The sequence below is a fragment of the Bombina bombina genome, chromosome 8, assembly GCF_027579735.1.
Source record: "Bombina bombina isolate aBomBom1 chromosome 8, aBomBom1.pri, whole genome shotgun sequence".
Classification (NCBI taxonomy): domain Eukaryota; kingdom Metazoa; phylum Chordata; class Amphibia; order Anura; family Bombinatoridae; genus Bombina; species Bombina bombina.
The window spans coordinates 256,998,617-257,021,183 of record NC_069506.1 but is presented as its reverse complement, the minus strand read 5'-3'; the positions used below and the strand labels follow the sequence as shown (position 1 = coordinate 257,021,183).

Below are 22,567 nucleotides of genomic sequence, written 5' to 3'. Positions count from 1 at the left end.
TTTAATATACTGTAACTCAGATTTTTATTGAAGAGTATCGCTACCCCCCTTTTGCGTTTATTACACGGTGTGGCAATTATCTCCGTAATCCAATTTGTCTTTAATTTCTCTATCTCTGGTCTTTTCAGGTGTAATTCCTGTAGGCATATGATGTCAGGTTTACCCTTTTTAAGCATTTTTAAAACATTTTTACGTTTAGCTGGGGAGGTTATCCCTCCCACATTCCATGATAATAGACTTAGTGTATTAGGTGTAGCATTCATTCCTTACCTAAGTTGTATATTTTGACTTAAAAAAGGGGGCAGGAGACACCCGGACGGGTAAGAAGAGAGGAGAGAAGCCAACCCCGAGGGAGGAGGGGAGGAGCGTGAGAGGGGAGAGAACAGAAAAAAAAAAAGAAAAAAAAAGGGGGGGGGGAAGTTCCCTCCTATACATACCCAAAACTTCTGTTATAATGTTATTTTTATACATTTAATTGATAATATTGTTTCAATCAGTATACTGTGCTGAATTAAATTTTACACTGCAATATTATTTTCCTCGCAAAAGGCTTTTGCTTCATTCACCGAGTTTAAAGCAATGTTACCCTCCATACTTAGCACCGTAATTTTGGCTGGATACCTCATGTTTGCCTTCAGCCCTGCTTTAATCAGTGCTGTACAGAAGGGCGCCATTGCCCTACGCCTGGTGGATGTCTCTTGGGAAAAATCTTGGAACAGGTGTACCTGTTTGTTCTCAATCATGAAAGGTTGTGCTCTTCTATAGTGACTCATCACATTAAACTTATCCTGAAAATTTAAATATTTGATCAATACCATTCGTGGGCGTACATTCCCATCTATGGACTCTTTGCTATTCCCTATTCTGTGTGCTCTTTCGACTTGTAATTTTGTATTGCCTAACTGTATCCCTAGCAGGCTAGGCAGAATTGTCTCCCCAAACCTTAATAGATCCGTATACTCCTTTGTTTCTGGGAGTCCCACTATTCGCACGTTGCTGCGCCGTGACCTGTCCTCAAGGTCATCTACCTTGGACTGCAACGTTTTAATTTTATCTGTGTATAGATTCATATTTGTTTCCTGATTGTACATTTTGTCCTCTAGGTCTGAGACCCTATCTTCAACTTCTCTCATTCTGACCGCAAATTGCTTCACCTCTTGAGAAAGATCCGCTATCTCTCTTTTGATTATCTCAAATTGCGGTAAAATTAAGTCAGCAAGTTGATTTATTGTTAACTGTGTCTCAATTTTTTTTCCTGGGCTCTCTGGATCTATTTCTGTGCTGCTTTCCTGCAGAGCTTTCAACTTTTTGTCTTTCTTGACCGGCATATTAGGGGATCTGTTTCTCATATTCGTGATGTACTTATCCATAAAAGGAAGTGTAAAAAAAAAACGTGGATAAGAATGGGTATGTGCCAATACTATTTTCCTTCTACTTCTGTGATATTACTCCTTTACTATACTTTAACCTCACTTGACCTTAATATTACTTGGGGTAGAGAAAATGGTTTTGTCTCTTAACCTATATGCTTAAGTGCTTTGTGCCCCCGATTATCCCAACCCCTTCTGCGTGTCTTTGGCCCTACCCTTTAAGATTGTGCCTGAATTAGTGCTCTTTTCTTACTCAACGCCTCTGTGACTCAGAACCTTTAATACTTGTGTGCGCTTAATGGTTATCCCCTCCCTTTAGAGGGCTAACCTTATCATGTGTTATCTAGAATATGTAAAACCCACTTTTAGCCACCTAAGGGTGTTGCTCCTTTCTACTTTTCACCTGTATTTTTAAATATTCTAATTGTTAGATCTGCTTTCTGGCTTTATTGCCTTTGGCTACTGTTTTTTCTGTAGAAAAGCCAAAGATCAATTTTTAATCCACTTCTATCCTGTTATGGGAGTAAAGTTTTTTATTTGCCTGGCTATACTACACGCCCCACATGATGTAAATAATATTCCCTTGTACAACCATATCATATAAGGCCTTTTTGCAGACTGACATATTGCATTATTACCAACTTCATTCCCTGAGAAACAAAGAAAAGACAAAAAAAAAAAAAAAAAAAAAAAGAAAAGAGAAATAGAAAAAAAAACTGACAGGTGAATATAAATAAATCACTTTTTAAACGTGTCCCCAAAAAGGGAAAAAAGAAAAAAGTCTATAAGTAGCGTTCACACTTTTTAAGCGTAATGTCCTGCTTTTACTGCTTTTACTTTTCCCTTTTCTTCCACCTTTAATATTGCGCAGTGCTGGTTCACAGGTCTCTGTGTAGCTACTATCTGGCCTTTACCAGACCTTCATGCTCTGCAAGAATTTGCGCCCGCTCTAGGGCGTAACTATTCGTTAGTTCCACAAAGAAAGTTCAGTGTGTGCTGTGCCTATATATAAACATTCTTTCTGTACTGCACACTTTCACTTTAAATCCACCTTGTTTGCAATATTGTCGTATGAGACACGATCTGTCACAGTCAATAAACTTTTTGCTGTACCGAGTCCAAAGTGTCTCTCTTCACCACATACCCACACTGCTTTTCTGCCTCAAGCAACCAGACTGTATGTTTGCAATATTGTCTTGTGAGACACATCCTTTCTCAGTCAATAAACCATTTGCTGTACCGAGTCTATGGTATCTCTCTTCACCACTGACACACACTGCTTTTCTGCCTCAAGCAACACAACTTTATGTACCATTACACTTATCTTATGATACTTGCGATTTTGCAGCTCTGGTACTTGCGTGTCTGTCCCCGGCTTTTAATCCTCGACTCCGGACCACTTCACCGTTAGTTTATATCCTCCCCACATCAGGCACGATACCTCGCATCCGGTGTAGGGCTGCTCCGTCACACGGGTCATAGAAACGGAATTATGAAGATTTTTATGGTTTACCACTCAGAGTCGCGCCTGCAGACTGTTAACTTGCCAACCTTGCCTGTGCGTTGCGCCTTTTTTCCTTTTTCATGTGTCTGGCTCAGTGTGTGTCAGGGCCAGTACCGCCCGGCCTTTGTGCGGTTGTAATGGGGCTTCCGGCACCTCCGCTCGCCTGACTTCAAGCTGCTCCCTGTGCAGAGCTATAATGCCCCAAAATAGGAGTCTACGGTTTAGGCAGGATCTTCTCTGGCTAGTGTTTAGCTGTCGGTTCCTCCACGAGACGCTCCAGCGTCGTGCTTAGTGTTTGCCACGCCTACCGGAAGTCCTCACTTATCATTAATATTACTGACATTTGTAAGTAGAAAGAAAAAGCCAGAAACCAAGGAATATCAATGAATCACGTTTCTGCATGCGGTATCCTTCTGCAATTGTGTTCCTCCCATTATCAACAGCAACACTATTGCGCCATTAAAAAAAAGTCACAATTCATTAAACTGTTACATCAAATTGTTGACGAGAGGGATATGGTGGAGTACAATGTAGCTGTTCAAGTTAGGACTGACATCTCTCTAGCAGACTTTAATAATTAAAGGGATATGAAACCGAAAATGTTTCTTTCATGATTCAGATAGAGCATGAAATTTTAAACAACTTTCTAATTTATGTCTATTATCAGCTTTTTTTTGTTCTCTTGGGTGCTGAATTATCAAAGTGTGAGTGGATAGCATACACTGTTGGCTTTTATCATTGCACAAGCATTCCTTGTGAAATGCTTGTGCAATGCCGCCCCCTGCACATTCGCGGCCAATCGGTTTCTAGCAGGGGGTGCCAATCAACCAGATCGTATTCGATCGAGCTGATTGCTGTCCACTGCCTCAGAGGTGGCGTATGAGTTAAGGAGCAGCGGAAACAGATGTATACGGATGCATAGGAAACAGAGGTCTAAAGACCGCTGCTCCATAACCTGTCTGCCTACTCTGAGGCAGCAGACAGAAATCAACCCGATCGAATACGATCGGGTTGATTGACACCCCCTGCTAGCGGCCGATTGGCCGCAAATCTGCAGGGGGCGGTATTGCACCAGCAGTTCACAAGAACTGCTGTTGCAATGATAAATGCAAACAGCGTATGCTGTCCGCATTTTATCGATGTGCAGCGGACATAATACACTACATTGTATCATGACCGCTCGCACTATAATAAATTGACCCCATATTGTATACTTATTGTATCACAGCATTTGCTGAGTGCAGGCTAAGTTTTGTTTGTATTCCTTCACAAACTCTGGTATATCCTCTTGACAAAGTCAGTACATCCCAAAAACAACTCTCACTGAGGTATTGTAGACCAAACAGGCTTCCGTACCGCTAGTGCTGCAAACAAGCAAGTTCTGAATCTGATTATTCTGAGGTTGTTACTGTCCAGATTGGAACTGACACAACATTCCATTGGATGATCTTTAGACACAATCAATAATATGGACCCTGGAGATTCATAAAATACTTTTTTTTATATTTGAATCCAGTAAGATTGTATTTAAAGAGACATTAAACACTAAATACATTTTATATGCATAGTATTAAAGTTATTCCCCATCTTCCTCTAGTTATAGGTGCCACAATGTTGAAATATATTTCACCACATTCCAGTGCTGACCTGTTTGCACATGTGCAGTAATCCTCCTTCAGATACCTGCAGTGTAGCCTGGGTTCCATAATGGTCTTAATAAACAGTTTTAGGTTTCGGGTCTTCTAATTAAAAATGATTACAAATTAATTTATATATGTAATGAAGTATTTGTATATTTAAAAAGTGTTAATTATAAATGATGTTATTAACTTAGTGAAAAAATAACTATTCAAGTACATTAAGCAGTTATCATTGAAGCTGGATCAATTATGTTTCACGCTTTACTTTTGCATTGGCTTTATCTTTTGTTTCTATGAAGGTCTGTAAATGTAAACAACAGTATTAGAGCATGCAAGCCAGTACAATGTGTGGTTGAATAAGATGTATTTGCAACAGAAATAGTAATATTCTTAGTCTTAGGTCACTTCACAGATCACTAGTTAAGCTCTATCATGCATAATGTGTACAGTATGGAGGCCATAATTCCAGAATATAAATAAACTGAAATGTGTTAAAAATAGTGGTACAGGTAGCCCTTGTTTTGCATTGGTTCCCTATAGCACCTGCTCCTAGTGATCATGTGACCACTACTGAGGAAGTTGTTCCACAGGCTCCGTAGCTGATAACAAAAGATTTGACGTAGAGTTTTTGCCACCTGCATTTATAGTACATGGCTGTAATACTGTGTACAGTACATGTAAGTAGTTTGCCATTTGTTTGCTTTTTTTAAAGGGCCAGCACAGTGAACTATAAAAAAATGCTACCATGCATATAAAAGAGCAGTAACATATTAAAATATTTTGTAATGCTGTCCTTATTGATATTGAATTTAACAGAAAGTATATGTCTGTGTGCATGTTTAAATCCTGTTTAAAAAATGTCATTTTATATATGCAGCAAAGAAAAAAAATGGCTGCTCATAGGCTGATTAACAAAACCCCTAACTGTCTAATTGATGTATAGTAACACGCCTCACAAGTATAAAAAATATGTTTATATTGCTGTTTTTACATTTTATGGTATTCATTTTAGGGCTTTAAATATAATATTATATAGTAATACATATGGAGCCAGAATACAAGTGGCGGGCTAATGATAGAGCCGGACGCGATACTTGATATCGCTGGACTGCACTATATTAACGCACAACTTGATATTACAAGTCCATAGTAAAATGTGTTAACCATCTTAGGTCAAGCACAACCTATACTTTCAATGGATATCACAACAGTGCTAGAATATATAGAATATATAGACCTAAAGTAAACTGTAATAGTTAAAAAGAGAGAGAGAGATAGGTATAGACATACAGTATATTTTATACTGTGTATATATATATATATATATATATATATATATATATATATATTTTTATTATTTTTTTATATTTTTTTTTTCAAAAAAAGGATTTTTGTAATGTGAGCCACACCTAGGTGTGGGCCACACTGGAGGCGCAAAAAATTATTAACACCAATACGAGATAAGCTGCTGGAGTGAACTAAAGAGTGTGGTCACACTACCCTTACAGGTGATCACACCGTATTAGTAAAAAAGAAAGACAGAGTTGAGTTCACTACACAGCGCTAGTCTCACGGTCTAAAGTATATTAATGAGATTGTACTATTTCTTATAACCAGGAATTGAATTGTTATTATAGAATGCAAAAAATGATTATATAACGTTAGTAATAAAATGATATTGTAATAATCAAGTTACTAGAATGTTGTTAGGAATGTATACCTATTGATACACCTAGTATGACAGGATATATATAAAAATAGAACGAGCAATGGTTACTATAAAAAGCAAGCTGCTACAATGAATACATATAATGGAATAAGGAAATCAACTGTTATTTCAATGTAGCAATAAGTCATATATAGAGAGTGTAACGATCCAAAATATGTTAGTAAAGTCTTAAATGAGCATGGGTGTTCTATGTTCAGATTGAACGCTCAATATTGCAGACAGTTGATTGACAGCAATCCCAAATGGACTCACAGGCTACTCACATTAGGTGACCTCAATCATATGAGGTAAGGAACGGACATTTGAACGTGATTGGCCCCTGCACCGATCCTCCGATAGTAAGCTCTTGTCCTGTGCGCTGTCCCAATTGGCTTTTCGGCTTGTTAGATGGAATTCAAAATGAAGTATCTTTCGATTCTTTCCACTCCCCTGGGTCTCCTATGCTAGTGTCGATAGTGGTTCTTTTTCTCTTTGGTAAAAACAGGACCTCAATTTATATGAGGTATCAATAATGCGTCTCAAACATAAGGACCGTTGTCCCACAAAGTGATAAAAAAGTGCCACTTAACATATATGTGACATATAAACTAATCTTCTAACAGTCATATGTAGAAGAAAGATGGTACAAGCGTATAAAAAAACCTATGGTGGTTACGGGTTAAACCCGAATCCCAGACAACCACTGTATCAGTGAAACTTGAAATGAGCAGCCAGATTCAACACTCAGCCTAGAATATATAGAATATATAGACCTAAAGTAAACTGTAATAGTTAAAAAGAGAGAGAGAGATAGGTATAGACATACAGGGAGTGCAGAATTATTAGGCAAATGAGTATTTTGACCACATCATCCTCTTTATGCATGTTGTCTTACTCCAAGCTGTATAGGCTCAAAAGCCTACTACCAATTAAGCATATTAGGTGATGTGCATCTCTGTAATGAGAAGGGGTGTGGTCTAATGACATCAACACCCTATATCAGGTGTGCATAATTATTAGGCAACTTCCTTTCCTTTGGCAAAATGGGTCAAAAGAAGGACTTGACAGGCTCAGAAAAGTCAAAAATAGTGAGATATCTTGCAGAGGGATGCAGCACTCTTAAAATTGCAAAGCTTCTGAAGCGTGATCATCGAACAATCAAGCGTTTCATTCAAAATAGTCAACAGGGTCGCAAGAAGCGTGTGGAAAAACCAAGGCGCAAAATAACTGCCCATGAACTGAGAAAAGTCAAGCGTGCAGCTGCCAAGATGCAACTTGCCACCAGTTTGGCCATATTTCAGAGCTGCAACATCACTGGAGTGCCCAAAAGCACAAGGTGTGCAATACTCAGAGACATTTCCAAGGTAAGAAAGGCTGAAAGACGACCACCACTGAACAAGACACACAAGCTGAAACTTCAAGACTGGGCCAAGAAATATCTCGACTGATTTTTCTAAGGTTTTATGGACTGATGAAATGAGAGTGAGTCTTGATGGGCCAGATGGATGGGCCCGTGGCTGGATTGGTAAAGGGCAGAGAGCTCTAGTCCAACTCAGACGCCAGCAAGGTGGAGGTAGAGTACTGGTTTGGGCTGGTATCATCAAAGATGAGCTTGTGGGGCCTTTTCGGGTTGAGGATGGAGTCAAGCTCAACTCCCAGTCCTACTTCCAGTTTCTGGAAGACACCTTCTTCAAGCAGTGGTACAGGAAGAAGTCTGCATCCTTCAAGAAAAACATGATTTTCATGCAGGACAATGCTCCATCACACGCGTCCAAGTACTCCACAGCGTGGCTGGCAAGAAAGGGTATAAAAGAAGAAAATCTAATGACATGGCCTCCTTGTTCGCCTGATCTGAACCCCATTGAGAACCTGTGGTCCATCATCAAATGTGAGATTTACAAGGAGGGAAAACAGTACACCTCTCTGAACAGTGTCTGGGAGGCTGTGGTTGCTGCTGCACGCAATGTTGATGGTGAACAGATCAAAACACTGACAGAATCCATGGATGGCAGGCTTTTGAGTGTCCTTGCAAAGAAAGGTGGCTATATTGGTCACTGATTTGTTTTTGTTTTGTTTTTGAATGTCAGAAATGTATATTTGTGAATGTTGAGATGTTATATTGGTTTCACTGGTAAAAATAAATAATTGAAATGGGTATATATTTGTTTTTTGTTAAGTTGCCTAATAATTATGCACAGTAATAGTCACCTGCACACACAGATATCCCCCTAAAATAGCTATAACGAAAAACAAACTAAAAACTACTTCCAAAACTATTCAGCTTTGATATTAATGAGTTTTTTGGGTTCATTGAGACCATGGTTGTTGTTCAATAATAAAATTAATCCTCAAAAATACAACTTGCCTAATAATTCTGCACTCCCTGTACAGTATATTTTTTTAAAAAATTGCATATACTATATATACTGTATATACTGTATATATATATATATATATATATATATATATATATATACTGTGTATATATATATATATATATATATATATATATATATATATAAAAGAACATTTTCCTCTATGTAAAGAACATAGGAATGTTAAGTATTCATAACTCACTTCGGGTTTAGCGCAGTTGGCCTAACAGGGTGTTGGGTTAGCGAGCATCAAATGCAGTGTCCAAAGTCCTGAAGTTAGCATGCCTCAGTCTTAACACGCACGCTGACTTTTTACTTTCAACTTGTAATAACAGTGCTAATGAGAATCGGTAACCAAGATGCCAAAACAGACACAGAATACAAATATTGTGGTTACAGATTGCACCATGGCGATTAAAAAAAATATAAGCATGTGAACAAAAAAATAATTTAGCTCACCACTTCTAATCTGGCTCATGATATACATTAATAATGTCAATTTTGAGAGGGTCCTGGAACCTAACTAATTTACTTCCCTTTGACTTACATATAACTGAGTTCACTTTACACCAATCTGTTTGTTTCTTTTACAACTGTTTCTTCAGGAACAGAATCCCGGCATAAACTGAGGGTTACCTGTACTAAATAGTACATGGTGTAAAAAATAAAACTTACTAAGAAATACTTAATGACCTAAATATGTTAGGCTTTTAGAAGAGAAGCAAGAGAGGTAATATGATATAAATAAAACTGATGCTGAAAGTTTTTTTTTCACAAAAATGGCAAAGCATGAACAAGGTTTCATGGTCTCATGTTGAAAGGTAGATGGTTCAGAAGTTATTTACCAAAGCACTGCAGTGAAAGGGTGGTTGACTCATGGTTGATTCATGGAATAAACTTCTATATGAATTGGTAAAGACAAACAGATTGGAGGAGTTCAAGAATACCTGGTATAAGCGTAAGGCTATCCTACAAATTGCTTAAAGGGACAGTCAAGTCCAAAAAAAACTTTCATGTTTCAAATAGGGCATGTAATTTTAAACAACTTTCCATTTTACTTTTATCACCAATTTTGCTTTGTTCTATTGGTATTCTTAGTTGAAAGCTAAACCTAGGAGGTTCATATGCTAATTTCTTAGACCTTGAAGGCCGCCTCTAATCTAAATGCATTTTGATAGTTTTTCACCACTAGAGGGCATTAGTTCACGTGTTTCATATAGATAACATTGAGCTCATGCACGGGAATTTACCATGAAGACAGCTCTGATTGGCTAAAATGCAAGTCTGTCAAAAGAACTGAAATAAGGGGGCAGTCTGCTGAGGCTTAGATACAAGGAAGTTACAGAAGTAAAACCTGTATAATTATAACTGTGTTGGTTATGCAAAACTGGGGAATTGGTAATTAAGGGATTATCTATCTTTTAAAACAACAAGAATTCTGGTGTTGACTGTCCCTTTAAGCTTATACTTTATAGAATAAAGAGACTTGATGGATCTGTGGTTCTCACCTATTTCTATGTAATGTCCAGAAAAAGAAAAAAAAAACACCTTGAAAAGCCTGTGATAAAATATTTGTTACAGTTTGGCATGTTTAACTAAATCACGTTTAGTGGACCTATGGCACAAGTGTTAATTATAACAAATTTGCTGGCATTACTTCTCTGGGCAACCACCATACTTGGTTTTATTGGCAGCAATTGGAGCACTTAATTCATTATTTTTCTTAATGTTAGCAATTAAGATTTAATTGCTGAAAAATATTATTGATATACAAAAAAATGTTATTCTTTCTTTAATGTTGTTTTAAATTAAAAAAGTACCATGAGCACTCAAAATATTTTTTTCTTCTTTCCTTTTCTGATTGGTTTTAATAATTCCAATGGCAAAAAAAAGTTACAGTTAAGCTTCCATATGATTGTATTGAATTAATTGCACAAACATGTTTATTATTCAGTTAATGCATTTCTATATATTATAGTGTTTTCTAGAAAAAAAAAAAATACTTGCCATGCTTTCTACATTTGATTTCACAATAACATTTTCCTCTCTCAGCAGGTCAATGATTGAAGTAAGTAGGTGTTCTACAAACTGAATCCAAAATGAATACTTGTAAATTAATGAACCAGGACATTGAGAATCGGGTAACCAAGATGCCAAAACAGGCACAGAATACAAATATTGTGGTTACAAATCGCACCATGGTAATGGCAGAACCAGAAAACAGGCGTCGACAGAGGTATGTGGAGAAGGATGGCAAATGTAACGTCCATCATGGTAATGTACGGGAACGATACAGGTATTTGACAGACATATTTACCACTCTAGTAGACCTCAAATGGAGATTTAATTTATTGGTATTTACTATGGTCTACACAATAACATGGATTTTCTTTGGATTCATTTGGTGGCTCATTGCCTACATCCGTGGAGACCTTGACCACATTGAGGATTCAACTTGGACTCCTTGTGTTGACAAGCTGAATGGATTTGTTTCAGCCTTCCTTTTTTCTATTGAGACAGAAACCACAATTGGCTATGGATACAGAGTCATTACAGATAAATGTCCAGAAGGCATTGTTCTCTTGCTTGTACAGGCTATTCTGGGCTCTATTGTCAATGCTTTCATGGTAGGCTGCATGTTTGTAAAGATCTCCCAGCCAAAGAAAAGGGCGGAGACTCTAATGTTCTCTAATGTCGCTGTCATCTCTGTGCGGGATAGCAAGCTGTGTTTGATGTTTAGAGTTGGAGATCTTAGAAATTCGCATATTGTTGAAGCATCAATAAGAGCAAAACTGATCAAGTCCAAGCAAACCAAGGAGGGGGAATTTATCCCTCTTAATCAGACAGACATCAACGTGGGTTTTGACACTGGGGATGATCGTCTTTTTCTAGTCTCACCTCTTATTATCTGCCATGAGTTCAATGAACAAAGTCCATTCTGGGAAATCTCAAAAGATCAACTGGGGAAAGAGGAATTTGAGATAGTGGTGATTCTTGAAGGGATGGTGGAAGCCACAGGTAAGAACTAACATAAAGTGTTTTGTGCCTAAAAAAAACTATCATTGATGTAACCCTAATACCTACAGGACAAAACAATACTTATTGTAGGCAATATAATAACTAGTAACTACAATAAAATACAGCACATTCTCCAAACAAGAGATTTTTAATTTGAAACATAGATTTTGATGGCAGATAAGAACCATAGCTCCAACACTTCTGCTCACAATGAAAAAGCTTTATTGTCATATGTGGTCATATTACAATTAAATACAATTTTTTAATACAAAATGTAATTATGTCCCACATAACAGTAGCAACAATAATTATATTGTTCTTTTTCCAAGCTCCTATTATAAATGTATTTTTTTTGTATTATGTGTAGTATATGTTTTAGTTTAGGCCACAAGTAACTAAATTCTTGAGATTATTTTAAGCAGCTATTAACATACGGCTAGATTACGAGTTTTGCGGTATGAGTGAAAAAGCAGCGTTAAGGCTCTTTTTCACTACCGCTGGTATTACGAGTCTTGCAGGTTTAGCTGCACCACACACTTTTTTGGCCGTAACGCAACGTAACTACCACAGCTTTCCAAAAGTCCTTTTTCAATGGGACTTCCTTTGCGCCGGTATTACGAGTTTGCCTGGGAGGCCAAAAAGTGAGCGGTACAGCCAATACCGTCAAGATCCATACCGTAAACTGAAAGTCAGTAGTTATTGGTTTTGTGCTACAAAGGTGTAGCATAAAACTCATAACTAAAGTGCTAAAAAGTACACTAACACCCATAAACTACCTATTAACCCCTAAACTGAGGCATTCCCGCATCGCAAACACTAAAATAAAATTATTAACCCCTAATCTGCCGCTTCGGACATCGCCGCCACTATAATAAACATATTAACCTCTAAACCGCCGTACTCCCGCATCGCAAACACTAGTTAAATATTATTAACCCCTAATCTGTCACCCCTAACATCGCCGCCACCTACCTACATTTATTAACCCCTAATCTTCCGCCCCCAACGTCGCCGCCACTATACTAAATGTATTAACCCCTAAACCTAAGTCTAACCCTAACCCTAACACCCACTAACTTTAATGTAATTAAAATAAATCTAAATAAAACCTACTATTAATAAATAAATAATTCCTATTTAAAACTAAATACTTACCTATAAAATAAACCCTAAGCTAGCTACAATATAACTAATAGTTACATTGTAGCTAGCATAGGTTTTATTTTTATTTCACAGCTAAATTTGTATTTATTTTAACTAGGTAGACTAGTTAATAAATAGTTATTAACTATTTACTAACTAACTAGCTAAAATAAATACAAAATTACCTGTAAAATAAAACCTAACCTAAGTTACACTAACACCTAACCTTACACTACAATTAAATAAATTACATTTATTAAATACAATTAACTAAATTACAAAAAAACACACTAAATTACGCAAAATAAAAATGAAATTATCAAATATTTAAGCTAATAACACTTAGTCTAATAGCCCTATCAAAATAAAAAAGTCCCCCCAAAATAAAAAAAAACCCTAGCCTAAACTAAACTACCAATGGCCCTTAAAAGGGTCTTTTGCGGGGCATTACCCCAAAGAAATCAGCTCTTTTACCTGTAAAAAAAATACAAACAACCCCCAACAGTAAAACCCACCACCCACACAACCAAACCCCCCAAATAAAATCCTACCTAAAAAAACCTAAGCTCCCCATTGCCCTGAAAAGGGCATTTGTATGGGCATTGTCCTTAAAAGGGCATTAGGAATTATTTAGTTATTAATAGTAGGTTTTATTTAGATTTATTTTAATTACATTAAAGTTAGTGGGTGTTAGGGTTTGACTTAGGGGTTAATAACTTTAGTATAGTGGCGGCTACGTTGGGGCGGAAGATTAGGGGTTAATAAGTGTAATGTAGGTGTCGGGGGCGGCAGATTAGGGGTACATAAATTTAGTTTCCCCATAGGAATCAATAGGGCTGCGTTACGGAGCTTTATGCTCCTTTATTGCAGGTGTTAGACTTTTTTTCAGCCGGCTCTCCCCATTGATGTGTATGGGGAAATCGTGCACGAGCACGTAAAACCAGCTTACCGCAGCTCACCGCATCGCTGGTATTGGAGTGCAGTATGGAGCTCAATTTTGCTTTACGCTGCAATAATGCCCGCTAACGCCGGGTTTTTGCAAACCTGTAATACCAGCGCTGTAGGGAGGTGAGCGGTGACAATAACTTGCAAGTTAGTACCGAACAGCTCTTACTGCAAAACTCGTAATCTAGCCGATAGTCAGGGCTGCTTTAAAACGCAGTCAACACCAGTTAAATTCAAACATATTAATAGAGGTATTGGAGACCTTATTTTGTAAGTTAACAAAGTTAAGTTTCCATTACCTCTGGTACTATGTTTAGCATTGTTTTAGTTTCATATGCTAAATCACTTGAAACTGATACAGCATAACTGTAAAAACTGACAAGAAAATATCACCTGAACATCTCTATGTAAAAAAGGAAGATATTTTAGCTCAAATTTCTTCAGCTCAGCAGAGTAAGTGCTCTGGCAACAGTTATACTTCAGCTCTGCAAGTTAGAAAGAAAAACAATAGCTAACCAGCATCAGCTTTGCTGTGATCACATTAGATTACACCGAAATCTCATGAGATTTCATTTTAAACTTAAAGGGACATAATACTCATATGCTAAATTACTTGAAACTGATGCAGTATAACTGTAAAAAGCTTACAGGAAAATATCACCTGAGCATCTATATCTAAAAAAAGATATTTTACCTCACAATTTCCTCAGCTCAGCAGAGTAAGTTCTGTGTAAAAAAATATACTCCAGTTGTTGCTCAGCTGCAGGTAAAAAGAAAATATGAAGAAATGAACAGCAGCCAATCAGCATCAGCAGTGCTGAGGTCATGAACTCTTTTACTGTGATCTCATGAGATTTCACTTAACTCTCATAAGATTTCATAGTAAACTTCCTTAAACTGAATAGGAAAATAAAATGAGTGTGCACGTAAGCTCACTCCCTTAGCTGTCCCGGGACAGACATACTGATTTGCTGCTTAGAAGTCCTTTACAATGGGATGTCGTTACTGAGGAATTTTTGAGGTAAAATATCTTTCTTTTTTACATAGAGATGCTCAGGTGATATTTTCTAGTCAGCTTTTTACAGCTATGCTGCATCACTTTCAAGTGTTTCAACATTTGGGTATCATGGCCCTTTAATTAAACTGAATAGGGAAATAGCATAACTGTGCCTGCACTTGCCAGATGTCCCTTGCAAGTCCTGGGACTAGTATCCTTCACAATGGAGTGTGAATAATTAGGAAATTTTGAGGTAAATATCTTCCATTTTTACGTAGAGATGTTCAGATGATATTTTCTAGTCAGCTTTTACTGCTATGATTCATCATTTTTAAGTGCTTCAACATTTGGGTATCAAGTCCCTTTAACCTGGATCTTCTTTTAAAATTAATATAGTAAGGAAATTAAAAAGGACAAATGGAACCCATATTGAACTTTCTCTAAGGAATGTGACTAGTGTATAGACAAAATAAGCGGTAACCCAGGGATAGAGGGTTGGCATTCTTCTTATTTTACTATTATTAACAATATTATTACGATTAATATTAAGGAGAAGAGACTAATGAAGAGCTTTTGAGTAAAAAAACTTCCTGATGGCCTATATACTTCATAAACTAACCTTAAAGGGACAGTCTACACCAGAATACGTATTGTTTAAAAAGATAGATAATCCCAACACAAGTTTTTCAGCGCACCCCCATAGTAGTCTATTATCTGAGGGATTTAGCGCACCCATCACATCCTGATGTGAATGCTCCCTAGACTTTTTTGCTTGAGTGCTAATATATTACTTCAACTTGTAATATGAGAGCAAAAATGAAAGCGTTTTTGATTAACCTCGGGTAATGTTATCGGTCAATATCGCTATTATGTGTGCGCTTCACTAGCCCTATAATGGCAAAATATCTTATAAAGCAAATGCTGAAAAATAGATTCTTCAGTCTAAAACAAATCTATAATGAATAGGAAACAGCAGCAACAACAATATTAAAAAAAATATGATTAGAATGAAAATGATAAATTCAAAGTTGTTTAAATTGATATTCATAGATACTTGTGATTCGGTTGTTTTCCTGGACATTAACGAGTTACACGTGTTGCAGGGTATGCTGGGAAAAACAAATAATGCTATTTATGTGGTATCCAGCGGCATAGTGCATGTTTGCAAAATCCCTTCACCTATTGTTTCTTTAGTGGGTTGTTTCTTCCATTTACATCTATAGTTGCATAAGGTGCCCAATACATGAAATATTGCACACCAGACAGGAACCACTAGTAATGGGAAAAAACAATAATTAAAACTGCAACACTTGCAATGCGGGTTATGTAAATGTGAGCAATTGCAAAATAATCTATTTTGTTATGGTAAAGTAGTCTCACTGGATATAACGAAAGGTGACTTGTCATGGTTATTCCAGGGCAGTGTATCTCCAATCCAGTCCCCAAATACCCCCCTAACAAGCCAGATTGTCATGCTATCTTCACTGGAGCACAGATGAAATAATCAGCTGATTAGTAACCATGGTAACTAACCAGCTCTCGTCCATCAGATGATTATTTCACCTGTGCTCTAGTTAAGATAGCATGACAATCTGGCCTGTTAGGGGGACATGAAAACTGGAGTTGAGAAACTGATCCAGGGCATGGGCAGGATGTTTCAGCTACACCCCAGCGTACAGAATTCACAAAGACTCTATTTTCCATGTGAAGTATCTCAACTCACAGTTGTATCTCCTTATTACTAAGCTGATGAGGTTTTCACATTTTTCATTTATTTAACTTTAAATGTTTTCACGTTTTCTGTTGGAGTGAACTGTTTTATGGAGAAAGTTTTTACATTTTAATTCATTTGTTCTGTAACATTTTGATGGTGTCTGTGTGATGCCAGTAACTTTCAGAACAGAACTTGGTCTATGCACTGAGAAGTGAACAGTTACAAAACTCAGGTGTCTGTGACTAAGGATCGATACAAATCTTTACAAATGGTTCCATTTTTCAGTTGCAATTTGGCAGTGAGTTTTTCTTCACAAGATATTAGTTTCACAAATGGACTTTCCTGAATCTATGTCATTACATTTTTCATATATGTGTGCAACTCATCCCTAGTGACAGATTGCTCACTGGTTTATAAGAACTCCAAAGCTCCGTTGGTAGCCAGGACCATTTTATTCAAAACTGCAACTCTCATCCTCCACACTTTTGTTTGAACATTTTTGCCACATTTAAAATGTTCTCTTATTATGCACACAAAGGGCCCCGTATACTATACGGCAAATGGACAAGGTTCACAGTTCAGGGCATTGGGCAGCAGATGTCTATGCCTGCTGCCTGGATGAACTATTGCACAAGTACTTCATTGTGCAATGCTGCTCCAATGTGCAAGAGCAGGACCTGTTCATCACCCCGTTTCTTACATTGTGGTAAGCAGACTGGCATGAGTGAGCATACTCCTCAAGGGCTCCAAAGCTGCATCTGCTACTTAGTACATCACACTATAAGACACCAATAATGCTGTTTATAATGTTCAAATGTTCTGTTTCCTTAGAGTTAAACCCAGGGGAGTGGATCAATTTAGTCAAGGGCTATGATAAACATATTGCCATAACTACCAACATTTTCTAGAAGCTTTAAGGGAAAAAGAGGTGAGGGGAGCTTGTAGGCAATGGTCGGCTTGTGTGTTTGTGGGTGAATCTATATCGGGAGGGACAGTGGGCATAGGTGTGTTGTGGGCAGGGACAGATGGAGTTGTGTGGGCAGATCTAGGCCGCCCCTGGAAACTGAGACATTTTTCCAGGCAGTGGAAGCTGCAGGAAGGACAACAGCCAGACCTCCCAACCCGTGACTATCTCACAATATCCAGAAAGGTTAGGAGGTATGAATCTCAGCACTCTGCCTTTTATACTTATTGCCCTAGCCCTTTAAATAATAGTAAATTATATCCAAATGGAGAATGTATATAAAGAAAATTATTTAAACACCACTGTAATACGTTATTAAATACCAAAAGATTACAAAGAAAATACAATTTTAAAAAAAATCAAATCACAAACAGTTCAAGAAAAATAATAGAGAAGTAGAAACAAAGAAACCTTATCAGATTTGAAACAGTGCAACATGACATGAGATGAGATATTTTACAAAAGCAATTGATTCTTTATGAATTCTGCAGGCTATGCCCAAGGTGTAGGTAAAAGGTCACAACCAACCCTTTGTATTGCCCTGGGAATGCCAACAGCCAGCCCTAGAGATACCTTTCTTTCTATCCGGTGAGACATCACCAAACAGACAGGTGAATATGTTACAGTTATAAACATTTACAAAAACCATTGTGCAAGCAAATTTCAGAAGTGCTGCAGGTACAAGTACTGTTTTCCACATAGCGAAAAATATCAAGATCTCATGTAATGGGCTGGCACCTTATGCAGCTATAGATGTTAATAGCAGGAATGCCCACTAACAAAACCCAAGTGAAACAATGCTCAATAAATTTCAAACATGGTTTTATCTTTACAACAAGTCCCCAGGCAAACTCACAAGCATCTATGAATCTAGGCCTATGTGTTTAACCCTCGCAAATAGGAGAAACCCACAGCTAACTCCCAACAGAGGTTTCTGAGAAAGACATGGCCAGTGAGCCAGTTAGGAGTGGCATACACATGTAGCTGCCAATTACCAGCTATGTCCTGCTCAGCAGGTGCACTATATTGTGGCCCCTGACCAGGATTTTAGCTGTGTCTATAACCCCATTGCAGAGGGATTAATAGATAATAAGCAATGAACACTAGTTCAAAAATAACACTATAACAAATTAAACCATTTTATTTTTGCATTAAAAACCCTTTTTAAAGAGACATGTAACCCAAAATGTTTCTTTCATGATTCAGATAGAATATACAATTTTAAACAACTTTCTAATTTACTTCTATTTTCAAATTTGCCTCGGTATCCTTTGTTAAAGGGACAGTCTAGTCCAAAATAAACTTTCATGATTCAGATAATGTAATTTTAAACAATTTTCCAATTTACTTTTATCACCAATTTTGCTTTGATCTCTTGGTATTTTTAGTTGAAAGCTAAACCTAGGAGGTTCATATGCTAATTTCTAAGCCCTTGAAGTCCGCCTCTTCTCTCAGGGCATTTTGACAGTTTTTCACTACTAGAGGGTGTTAGTTCATGTGTGTCATATAGATAACACTGTGCTCACACATGTGGAGTTCAGATGAGCCAGCTCTGATTGGCTAAACTGGATGTCTGTCAAAAGAACTGAAATAAGGGGGCAGTTTGCAGAGGCTTAGATACAAGGTAATCACAGAGGTAAAAAGTGTATTTATATAACCGTGTTGGTTAGTTGGTTATGCAAAACTAGGGAATGGGTAATAAAGGGATTATCTATCTTTTTAAACAATAAAAATTCTGGTGTAGACTATCCCTTTAAAGAAGCAGCAATGCACTACTGTGAGCTAGCTGAGAACATCAGGTGAACCAATGACAAAAAGCATATTTGTACAGCCAACAATCAGCAAGCTCCCAGTGTGCACCGCTGCTCCTGAGCCTACCTAGGTTATGTTTTTCAACAAAGGATACTAAAAGAACAAAGCAAGTTAAGATAATACACGCAAATTGGACTGATGTTAAAAATTGCATGCTCTAAATTAATCATGAAAATTTAATTTTTATTTAACTGTCTCTTTAATTTTAGGTGAAAGAAATAGTGAGAAACCAGTTAACACTCTCTTGAAACAAGTTTATACCCCTGGGTTTTATTCTTAGAAAATAACTGATTTTGGTGCCTGGATCAAGTCGCTGTCCAATTACTAAAATCTGGGTACTTGATCTCACTAGGAAAATGTATATCAAAATGGAAACACAATACCAAACAGATAGATAGATACAACATGTTAGCTTATTAAACAGTGTTTATATTGGTTCTTCAAACAGTAGAGTATGATGCATAGCTAAAAGCATTTTAAACACACCACTGACCTCTAGTGCTGATATTGAAGATTGCATGTTCTAAATTCTCTTTATAGGCACCATTAGACAATTAATATGCTAGTAGTAAATCCTTCCCTGCGTAAAATATACTTACCTAGACTATATGGTCTGAATAGGAAATGAACCACATAAGAAAAAAGGAAACCTACACAGTGCAATAAATGGAAAAACAACATAAAAATAGTCTTAAATCAAGAATAGGCAATCGCCAACAGTCAATTCATGGTATATTTAACCTAGGTTAATTCGTTAGATTGAGCTGCAACATAAAATTATGTCTTGCCAACTCTGCTACTAATATATTTTTTTAATGAAATTCTATAATAGAAAAACCCAGAAGACGAATATAATGACATTGTGTATATAACTTCACTTATAGTGTGTGTATGTGTGTGTGTGTGTGTGTGTGTGTATGTGTGTGTGTATGTATGTGTGTGTATGTGTGTGTGTGTATGTATGTGTATGTATGTGTGTGTATGTGTGTGTGTGTGTATGTGTGTGTATGTGTGTGTGTGTGTGTGTGTATGTGTGTGTGTGTATGTGTGCGTGTGTGTGTATGTGTGTGTGTGTGTGTGTATGTATGTGTGTGTGTGTGTGTGTGTGTGTGTGTGTGTGTGTATGTGTGTGTGTATGTGTGTGTGTGTGTGTGTATGTGTGTGTGTGTGTGTATATGTGTGTGTGTGTATGTGTGTGTATGTGTGCGTGTGTGTGTGTGTGTATGTGTGTGTGTGTGTGTGTGTATGTGTGTGTGTGTGTGTGTATGTGTGTGTGTGTGTGTGTGTGTGTGTGTGTATTAGATATTTATTCTCTACTGTCTCTTACTTTTCAATTTATATTTTCACCTCCACTCACATTTATCTTTTTTTTATATAAATATCTCTGCTATGTCCCTCCTTACCAGTTATGTGCGTGACAGAAAAAAATGTTAAGGTCATTTATCATTTTGATACTACCCTTAGTGGAAGCATGTAGCTGTCATGAGTTGTAGGTTATGTCTATCCCATAATAGCAGCTGCATTTGAAAAGTGAAATAAACTGCTTTAGTGTAATACACAGTAGTCTTAATTAACATGAGCTACTTATGCTCACTATAAAAAGATTTAGAACTAAAACTAAACTTAAAGGGGCAGTAAAGTCAAAATGTAACTCATTATTTAGACAGAGCATGTCATTTTAAACATTTTTCCTATTACCAAATTAGTTTTTTTTCTCTATGTATCATTTGTTGAAGGGTAAATCTAGGTAGTCTAATAGGAGTATGGGAGCGTGCACGTCTTTAGTACTTTATGCCAGTAGTGTTTTGCATTAACACTACTAAAACAACGGAGACCATTGGTTATGAGAACTCCTGGATCACTCAGAGGGTGCGACTTTCTTGAACTTTGATCCGCTTTCGGCTCACGCTTAGTTTGTTGGCGTTTGTTGCTGATTTGTATGCGGCTGTGTTCCATTATCTGAGTCTGTTTAACCTGAGTGATTTTATTGTAATAAATATTTTATATTACTGGGAGTCTCGCTGCTCCTTCTGAAACAAACATGGGCTTATTTGGCAAACATGGGCTTATTTCACTAAGTGCTTGGTTATAGCTCTGGGCTGTGTGAGTGCAATTCTTTACCATCTTTTGTATACAGGATTTCACTATTATTTGTCATTTTTTCCTTCTTTAAATGACATTTCACAGAAGCCCCCTGGAAGTTATATCCTTTTTTTGTGCACTTTAACACATTTTATTCCTACTAAAAACAATGTTGCAAAATACTGCAGCCATAGAGTTCTAGAGGCAAATGAATGCTCCTAAGTGCCTACAAGCCTACCTAGATTTACCCTTTTAGAAAGGATACCAAGAAAACAAAGCAAATTAGATATTTGAAGAATATTGGAAAGTTGGTTAACATTGCACGTTCTATCTAAACCACAAAACTTTATTTGTGACTTAACATTCCCTTTAAAATAAAAGCTGCAGAATAAAAATGTTGCGGATGAGGGCTTTTAAAGTGGGTCTGCAGACTATATGTAACAATTAGTAACTATAGTAAGCCTTATATCTCTTGTCATGTGTGTATTTTATTCTTGTATTGTTTTTTTTAATGGTCCTTTCTGCAGGAATGACATGTCAAGCTCGGAGTTCTTATGTGGAGCAGGAAGTCCTCTGGGGTTATCGCTTCATGCCTGTCCTAACCTTGGAAGATGGCTTTTATGAAGTTGATTATGATACTTTTCATCACACCTGTGAGACACCTACCCCATCTTGCAGTGCCAAAGAACTAGCTGAGCAGATGGCGAAAGGAGAGGCCCTACAACTATCTTCCACCAGCTGCAAAGTCAAGCAGAGCTTAGAAAATGAAATAGAGGTGGGGTCAGAGGAGGAAGTTGCACCTGTTGTATCCAATGGGGATATTAGCAAGACTAAACTGGATGTTTTGGAATAAAAAACAAGGGTATGAAATTGAGTCAGAAAGAACTATCCGTTTGGCAAATATCCCAGCAATTCTAAATCAGAAATAACTCTTCATTTGGCAAATATCCCAGTTGCACAAAGACCACAGTGAATTTCCTGAAATGACTAATCTTTTTAATGAAAAAAAATCAGTTTCTACAGCTACAAAAATGAAATGCAGCCAAGCATGTTATCTTATACGAAACAAGTAATGCAACAGGCAATTGTCAGTCCATGTTAATATGCCATATGCAAGAAGAAGTTGTCATATATACTTACCCAGATAAAGGGGTTCAATTCTTAAGTTTTTCCTTTTTTTTAATTATAGTACAAACATTTGAATGTGCCAAATAGCCATGAAGGTTCAGTGCTACAACATTCTTGCTTTTTTAAAGGGATGACTTTGATAAATAAGCACAGATATAGCTTAGTCT

The 22,567-nt window shown here is 37.1% G+C and overlaps 1 protein-coding gene across 1 annotated transcript in view; it reads left to right on the top strand.

Moving 5' to 3' along the window:
* Positions 1–22,205, top strand: part of LOC128638167 (G protein-activated inward rectifier potassium channel 4-like) — a 48,991-nt gene extending 26,786 nt beyond the window's left edge. Inside the window, exons 2-3 of the mRNA XM_053690030.1 lie at positions 10,650–11,615; positions 21,800–22,205. Coding sequence (XP_053546005.1) covers positions 10,697–11,615; positions 21,800–22,125 — 1,245 coding nt within the window. The 5' untranslated portion in view covers positions 10,650–10,696 and the 3' untranslated portion in view covers positions 22,126–22,205. The remainder of the gene's footprint in view (positions 1–10,649; positions 11,616–21,799) is intronic.
* The last annotated feature ends 362 nt before the right edge of the window (positions 22,206–22,567 follow it).